General features: G+C 45.5%; 1 protein-coding gene across 3 annotated transcripts in view; it reads right to left on the bottom strand.

Moving 5' to 3' along the window:
• Nucleotides 1-8,688, bottom strand: part of PIWIL2 (piwi like RNA-mediated gene silencing 2) — a 52,048-nt gene that overhangs the window by 23,033 nt on the left and 20,327 nt on the right. For all 3 annotated transcript variants that reach the window (XM_027774937.1, XM_027774938.1, XM_006156457.2), the window contains 3 exons: nucleotides 5,974-6,114; nucleotides 3,930-4,043; nucleotides 1,282-1,470 (listed from right to left, as the gene is read on the bottom strand). In XM_027774937.1, coding sequence (XP_027630738.1) covers nucleotides 1,282-1,470; nucleotides 3,930-4,043; nucleotides 5,974-6,114 — 444 coding nt within the window. The remainder of the gene's footprint in view (nucleotides 1-1,281; nucleotides 1,471-3,929; nucleotides 4,044-5,973; nucleotides 6,115-8,688) is intronic.

The following is an 8,688-nucleotide window of genomic DNA, read 5'->3' as shown; positions in this document are numbered from 1 at the left end:
TTATGCTTTTTTTTTTTTTTTTTTGGAGAGGTTTTCGCTATAGGGCACGTGTGCTCGCCAGACAGACAGAGACAGAGAGACAGAAAACGAGAAATCACCTCCAGGGGGGATGGTCACGCCGCAATCTTTTCTCCTCCAATCTCCTCTCGGGATCTTGGGCACACACACACACGTACCTGGTGTGAGTTTTAAGCCACTGGGTCCGGGACACGAACCGCGGTTGACTATGTGGGAGTCCAGCAACATAGCCATTACGCTAACTGCTGATTCCCAAGACTGGGTTATGCTTTTGAAAGCAGAGCAGAAATTACCAATGGTCAGGCCCAAAAGGAACCAGGTAGAGTGTGGTAGGCATGGGAGTCAGGAGGAAATGAGAGAGACACCGTGAGTGTGCTCCTATGAATGACATGCCCGGAGTTAAGTGGTAGATCAAGAGGGGAACGCTATTATGCCAAGATAACCAAATTCTAGGGCCGATCTCACCAGAATAATTCAATTCACCAGTCTTTAATCAAGGGCTAAGCACATATAAAAATCTTTTTTATAAATCCTCTGCCTTTGTTCTCTCCCTAAATTTCTGCCTCTATTTTATTTGCTAAACAGAGATGAACTGAAAGGCCTGACAACTGAGCAGTGAGCATGGTGACCAGCCAGCTCCAGTGATTCTGATCAGTTTCAGTGATGGGCAGCCCGCCAAGTTCATCACCAGAGCAATCCGAGTCTGAACTAGACCAGACTGTCGGCTCAGTACTGAATTGTGCAAGATGGCACCAGGCCCAGGTAGGTGCTCTCTGAGCACAGTGTGTTCTGGAGATAATGAATGAAAGTGAAGTCAGCTACTCTTTCAGCCAGTTACGTGAGAAAAAGAGCACGCTGGAATGTGAGAGCCAACGTGGAATGAAAGCAGCAAAATCAGCCAAAGGGTATAAAGAACACATTCTTGGGGCTGCCAGGTGGCATGGTGGTTAAGGGTGCTGGACTCCCAAATGGCCAAACACTGTTCAAGTCCCAGACCTGGCGGCTTCCTTTCTCACTTTCTCTCTCACTCTCTCACTTACTCACTGTCCCTCTCTGGTCAAATTAAAATAAATAAATAAAGTTAAATAAAGATGATTCTTTTAAAAAAAAAAGAGTAAGACTTTTCCTCAGTTTAGCATCCCACGTGCACATGAGTGAGACCTGGGCTCCTGGAGACCAACAGCCCAATAACCCGTATCATGTAAAATCAAGTACTGACAAGGGAGATCCTGTCCATTTACTCGGAATACACTAATCTACTACCTCGACTCCCAGCATGGACTGAATGGTCCTGATGTAGGTCTCTATCCGGTCGTCCTTCAGCTCGACCCAGGCTGGGGGGCTCATGCGCATGCCGATGGGGCCGGCTATCTTCTCCAGCATGTTGACCAACTCTCGGGCCTGATCCGTTGCTCTCTTTGGGTAAAAGAGTGCCCAGAAATGCATCGGGATCTAGGAACAACCGCAAGCTGCTTTGAGCATGCCCGGCAACTTAAACACCCCAAACTTGAAGTAGATTTTATTCTAGAGAATAAATTACATTTCATTCTCTCTGCTTAAGTCCTGTCTTGCCTAATTCCTATTATTAACATGGATGCATGTGGTAAGTAAGTGGTGGCATATTCTTACAACAGATTACCATGTACTGATGACAATGGATGGTCTACAACCACAGCCAATAATGTCGATAAAACTTACTGATACAAGGTTGGAAAGAAGGAAAAAGACAGCAAAGAATTATACTTCGTGATTCTAGTACGGGGAGAAGTCATCGAAAGGTTCAGGGAAATAGCACATATAAAAGGCTATGCTATGCACGGATTAAAAATGTCGAGCTGGCAGGTAGCGTGACGATTAAGGTGTTACAATCCAACAGAGCCAGCCAGTCTGAGTCTCAAACCCAGCAGCTTGAAAATCACATGGGGCACATGTGCGTGCATGCCCAAAATCCTGGGAGGAAGGTGGAGAAGGGATTGTGATGTGGCCATTCCCCCTGGAAAGCGATGTCTCACATTCCTCACTCTCTGTCTCTCGCAAGCACACACGCTCTACGGCACCAAAATAAATCAGTGCTTTAACTTCATTCCCCCCCCTTTTTTTAACATGTCAGAGATTGCATGCCCTTGTCAGAGAGAGACAGGGAGAGAGGAAACACTCCCCACTGGGGTGCCACAATCCCCTATCCTCCATTTCTCAATCCTATAGGGATGGGGGGCATACATGCACCCGAGATGTATTTTTCTTTTCTTTCTCTCCAGAGTTTTGCTAAAGGGCATGTATACTCACTGGAGAGAGACAGGGAGAGTGGGAAATAATCCCCCAGAGAGGATAGCCACGCCACAATCCCTTCTCCTCCATTTTCCTCTCAGGACTTTGGTACGCAATGGACATGCACCCAGAGTGATTTTCAAGATGCCAGGTCCAGGACTCGAACAGTGAAGCCAGTCATGTGTGATCTAGGGCCTTAACCAACATGCCACCTGCTAGCCATGCCTGATGTGTTTTTCAAGCCACCAGGGCCAGGATCTAAACTGCACGGTTAGCTCGGTGGGATCTGGCTCTCTTAAGCAGTAATAGAGCCAGTCTTTCTTTAACTGCATTTTACCATGACATGTTTGAAATCCCCTCACATCATGGATATAAAGTACAAAAATATCTCAAGGGAGTCTGTGCTGCTGGAAGTCCGGGCGGCGGCTCTCCTCGGTGTGTGGAGGTGGGCAGGCTGTAACTGGGGACGCGGGGAGAGCTGCTAGGGCACAGTCCGAGCTCCGCGTGTCAGCCCTCGATGCTGAGTACACAGCTCGCTTTAATTCATGGAAATCATTCGAGCTATATACTTGTAAGTGTGCTTTTGCTTTAAATATGTTTCAGTAAGAAGTTTTAAAAACAGATGTGTGCATTTTATATATGGCTATGAAACCACATTGAGCAAAAACATTTAGGAAATAGTAATAGAACATTTTGTTCTTAGATGCAAATAGTTAAAATACATTAGCTGCTTTAGTAGGGTACTATTTTTATTTGATTTTGATAAAAACACCCTCTAGAAACTCCCAGCATAAAAGGCAGAAAGAGAATGGAAGAAAGAAAAACGGGTGCTAAACTAGCCCTATGCTAATTATCATAGCAGCTTTGTCTGTGGCCAGACAGAGCTTACCTTTAGCAGCTCCTCAACTGCTCTGCTTAAAGAACTCTTGTTTTGGGAACCAGCAGTTGGCGTAATGGCTATGCCACTGGACTCCCACGTAGTCAACCGCGGTTCACGTCCTGGACCCGGTGGCTTAGAACTCAAGCCGGGCGCGTGTGCATGCGTGCCCAAGATCCCGAGAGGAGAATGGAGGAGAAGAGATTGCGGCGTGACCATCCCCCCTGGGGGGTGATTTCTTGCTTTCTGTCTCTCTGTCTCTCTCTGTCTGGCGAGCGCACATGCCCTATAGCAAAAACCTCTCCCCCCCAAAAAAAAAGAATTCTTGTTTTGCAGATAATTCAGAATGGGAGTACAGTTGGTATTTTCTGCCCCCCCCCCAAAAAAAAAGGATGCTAGATTGTTCCTACTTCCTAACTTCCAGTTTGAGGAACAACAGCTCTCTTTTTTTAAGAAAAATTTTTTGCTATAGGGCAAAAATGCACTCACCAGAGAAACAGAAAGCAAGAAATCACCTCCCAGGGGGGAATGGCCACACCACAATCCCTTCTCCATTCTCCTCTCGGGATCATGGACATGCATACACACATGCCCAGCATGAGTTTTAAGTCACCAGGTCCAAGACTTGAACTGTGGTCGACTACATGGGAGTCCAGTGACGTAGCCATTACGCCATCTACTGGTCCACTAGTCCTCTTTTTAACACTTCAAAAATCACTTATAATCAAAATAAGGACTATATACAAAAAAAAAAAAAATCACTTACGGTCAAGATGGAAAGATCTCTAGTTACTTCCTTAACCCAGCTGAGTTCTTGAGATGTGATAAATGAAGTATTTCGTAAGTTAATTCTTTCCATTGGTAGAAGACGTCCTTGAACCTAAGCAGAAAATAAAGCATCCATGACACAAACAATCTAAAGTATTACTTATTTTTTTCTTTATTCATGACGTGAGGAGAGAGAAAGACGACTACCTTCATAGGACCTAGTCACGCCACAGTCTCCTTCCTGCAACCCTCCAGCCCACTGATCTCGAGCACTCGCTCCATGCTCGGCCTGTTCGAGGGGTGTGAACCAGCCACCGTGTGGGATCCAGTTTCTCTCCGACAGTGCACTGACTGTCGCACCACAGAGCTGGCCCTGCAAACACTGCTCAGAAAAGCATGGCTACTATTTTCTCAAGGGCTGGTCAGCTGCACCAGGCAGACTTAGCCCTGATAACTTTTTGGTTTTAAATTAGGTCTTGCCATAGGGCGCATGTGCTTGCCAGAGAGAGACAGAGAGAGGGAAAGTGAGAAATCATCCCCCAGGAGAGAAAGCCATGCCACAATCCCTTGTCTTCTGTTTTCTTTTGGGGATTTTGGGCATGTACGTGCACATATGTGGCATGATTTTGAAGCTACTGGGTCTGGGACTTGAATTGCGGTAAACCATGCGGGAGCCCAGTGCCTTAATATACCACCTGGTTTTCACCCTGTGATAACCTTTTTTAAATTATTTATTTAACTTTATTTACTCACTCACTTATTTTAATTTAACCAAAGAGAGGCACAGAGAGAGAGAGAGAGAGAAAGTGAGAAAGCAAGTTACCAGGTCTGGGACTCAAACTGTGGCTGGCCACATGGGAGTGTCCAACACTTAACCACCATGCCACCTGCTGATTCCCCACTCTGTGATAACTTTTGAGAATGGCAGAAAAATGATACTTTTTTTTTTAAAGAATTATTTATTTAATTTTGTTTATTCATTCATTTATTTTTTTAATTTGACCAGAGAGACACAGAGAGAGAGAAAGGGAAAGTGAGAAAGCAAGCCACCAGGTCCGAGACTTAAACCGTGGTCAACCATGTGAGAGTATCCAGCACCTTAACCATCACACCACCTGTTGGCCCCCAGAAAAATGATACTTCTAGCAGTTAGAGTCCATGTCAATAAAACTTGGACAGGCCCAGCTGCTCTGGTGCGGTGGTAACACATGCTCCCTGAAGGCTGGAAGTCACATGACCACCATGGGTTTGATCCCTTGGTGGGTCTGAAACACGCTGGTGGTGCACATGGGTGCCGCAGATACTGAGGGGCTGGAGGGCTGGGGAAAGGAGCTCATGCTGCGATGAGCCTATTGCAGGTACTTCTCGCTTCTCTCTCATGTGAGTGCATGCACATGTACGCACAATGAAAAACTAAACATTTGGGGAACTGGCAGCTGCATAATGGCTATGTCGCTGGACTCCCATGTAGTCAACCACAGTTCGAGTCCCGGACCCAGTAGCTTAAACTCATGCCAGACGTGTGTGTGCGTGCCCAAGATCCCAAGAGAATGAAGGAGAAGGGATCCTGTTAAATATGGTCCTTTTCTAGTCATCTGATGTGGTTTGGTATTGTTCTAACAATGCTGTCACTGTGTATAATATACTTGAATCTCTTCCTTAGAAAGTCCTTACTGGGGCCAGCAGGTGGCGTGGTGGTTAAGGGTGCTGGACTCCCCCATGTCTGACCGTGGTTCAAGTCCCAGACCTGGTGGCTTGCCTCCTCTCTCTCTCTCTCTCTATCTCTCTCTTTCTCTCTCTGGTTAAATTAAACTAACTAAATAAAGCTAAATAAAATAATAAAAACATTAAAGAAAAGATAATAGCAAATTAACTAAAAAAAGTTCAAGTACTACGACTGAGATTTAAAAATACACACACACGTATGTGAATAAAGCCAAAACTCCAAAATAAAGGCAGGACAGGAAGTTACCACCTAGCCTCACAAAGCTCTGAACTGCCCTATACCGCCGTTCCCTACCGCAGTGCACACCCTGGTTTACCTTGTACACATCCTTTTGCAGAAAGAGCCCCCAGCGTGTCAGCTCATTGCTAGCTGTCTCATTCTTTGAAATTCGCCGTAGCAAGCATTCCAAAGCATTATGGTGCTGTTTGGGGCTCAGGTTGATCTGCTGGGTCAAATCCTAAATAGAATGTAAATAGAGGTAAATTATAAGTATTACTTTCTCTAATATGAGATTAAATAAAACCCAATCTGAACATAGGTGTGATCCTGCATCTAAAATGTCTCCAGAGGAAAACTCCTTCCTGGCCAGCTGGTGGCCCAAAGGTAACATACGCTCAGCCATGCTGGGCACCCATGGAGGATCACAGGTTCAGTCCCAGGCAGGCCTGCACAGCAGGGGCACAAGTGTGCCTACCAGTGATCCTGGCTGGTTGGAAGGTGGAGGCAGGACAGTGCTGGGAGACCCTAATGAAGGTGTTTGTCTTTCTCTCTTTCCATAAAAGACACCTTAAATAAAAATAAAACTTCTTTCCTACTAACGTGAGTAGAAGCTTTGGTAAATTCCTATATCTGGGGCTGGTGTGGTGGTTGAGGTGTTGGACTCCCACATGGCCGACTATGGTTAGAGTCCTGGACCTGGTGGCTTGCTTCCTCACTTTCCCTCTCTAATCGAATTAAAATAATAATGGATAAAATGAAATAAATCACTTAAAAAAAAGTCCTATCTCCAAGGACTTACCAAATGTTCCTTAGGAATGTGAATGATGTGAAAGTTTAACAATTTAATAAAAGAATCTTAAATGTTACTGGCTCTTCCTCCCGTAAGACATTTGAATCTTTTTTTCTCAAAGCATATTCTGAATTTTAAAATCTTTAAAAAAAAAAAAAAAACACAAAAACTCTTGCTGGGGCCAGCAGGTGGCATGGTGGTTAAGGACACTGGACTCCCATATGGCTGACTGTGGTTTGAGTCCCAGACTTGGTGGCTAGCTTTCTCATTTTCCCTCTCTCTTGCTTTCTTGCTCTGTCCCTCTCTGGTCAAATTTTAAACAAATAAATAAGTAACAGTTAAATAAAATAATTCTTTAAGAAACAAGAAAGAAAAAAAAAGTCTTCTTTGGGACCAGCAGATGGTGTAATGGTTAAGCTCCTGGACTCCCACGTAGTTGACCAAGGTTGGAGTACTGGACCCAGAGGCTTGAAACACGCCGGTGTATGTGCGTGCATGCCCAAAATCCTGAGAGGAGAATGGAGGAGAAGCGACTGTGGCATGGCCATTCCCCCAGGGGGTGATTTCTTGCTTTCTGTTTCTCTCTCTCGCCAGTGAATGCACATACCGTATAGCGAAATCTCCCCCCCCCCGCCAAAAAAAAAAAAAAAAAAAAAGAAAGAAAAAGAAAAAGTCTGTCTTTCTTTCATAAAGAGGGTGGAGAGACAGGTGCCCTGATTGGGTCCTGCCCCACCAGCCACAAGCCAGGCAGGATCAGAGGCATGCAGCATGTTCAGGATGCCCCGAGGGTATCAGAATGTCAGGACTTCCCGTATGGCCTCCTGCCACACAGGGGGTGCCCTACTGCTTAGACCACTGTGGCTGGGCCTGCATTTTAAGGGGTTCTATGAAACAGGAGCAAAGAGGGCTAGATTATACCTACTCAAAATTCGGAAAGCACAGGAGTTTTAAAATGCCATTGCAGGCCCGACAGAACAGAATGGAAAGCCACGTTGAGTCTAACTTACGGCATACCATGTTAACCCTTAATGCTGGTACCATAAGCTACGTTTTTTTGCCTCACAGGTATGTGCTTACCATACGTTTACTAACAGCTGTATAGGAAGATTCTAAACCACATAACTGATTTTTTTATTTACCCTGTGGGACTAATCAGTTGCACAGCTGCTCTTCCTTGAGAGGCAGTCTTTAGTGTCAGGAAGTCTATGGGGCGGTAGAGATAGCTCTGTGATCATAAAGGTATCAGGTAACCGGGGATTGTAAGGAAAGGACCTTGACCTAAACAGGTCGAAGTAGAAGTATCACAGAGTAAACACACTGAAAAATCTCTTACAAGGACTCTGAGCTTAACTTCTGGCTTTTCTTGATGTTACTAAAAATTACATGGGGCAGAACCAGCAGATGGCATAATGGTTACGTCATTGGACTGCCACATGGCTGACCACAGTTCGAGTACTAGACCTGGTGGCTTACAACTCACTCCAGGCACGTGTGCATGTGTACCCAAAATCCCGAGAGAATGGAGAAGAGATTGTGGCATGGCCATTCCCCCTGGAGGTGATTTCTCACTTTCTCTCTCCAGTGAACAAATGTGCCCTTTAGCAAAAATCTCCCCCACCCCCCAAAAAAACAAATTACATGGGGCATACGGGTCTGAGACAGACGAGGACTGGAAGCTGAGGCGTAGACAGGAACACAAGTTGGAGGCAACCCTGCAAGCAGAGACATTCAGCAGCAAGGTCTGGGCTCGTGCTGTCTGGCTGTAAGCAGCTACACCCATCTCTGCTTCTCAGTAGTTTCCTCTAGTAGTTGGCCCAGCACTCCCCAGTATACTCGGTCCACAGGACAAACTTTTTTTTAAGGAACTACTTAATTTTGACGACCAGCAGGTGGCGTGGTGGTTAAGGCACTAGACACTCCCACATAGTTGAACACAGTTCAAGTCCCAGACCTGGTGACTTGCTGTCTCACTTTGTGTGTGTGTGTGTGTGTGTGTGTGTGTGTGTGTGTGTCTGGTCAAAT

Source organism: Tupaia chinensis, unplaced genomic scaffold (genome assembly GCF_000334495.1).
Source record: "Tupaia chinensis unplaced genomic scaffold, TupChi_1.0 Scaffold000494_1, whole genome shotgun sequence".
Lineage (NCBI taxonomy): Eukaryota > Metazoa > Chordata > Mammalia > Scandentia > Tupaiidae > Tupaia > Tupaia belangeri.
This window is presented reverse-complemented; position numbering and strand designations above follow the sequence as displayed.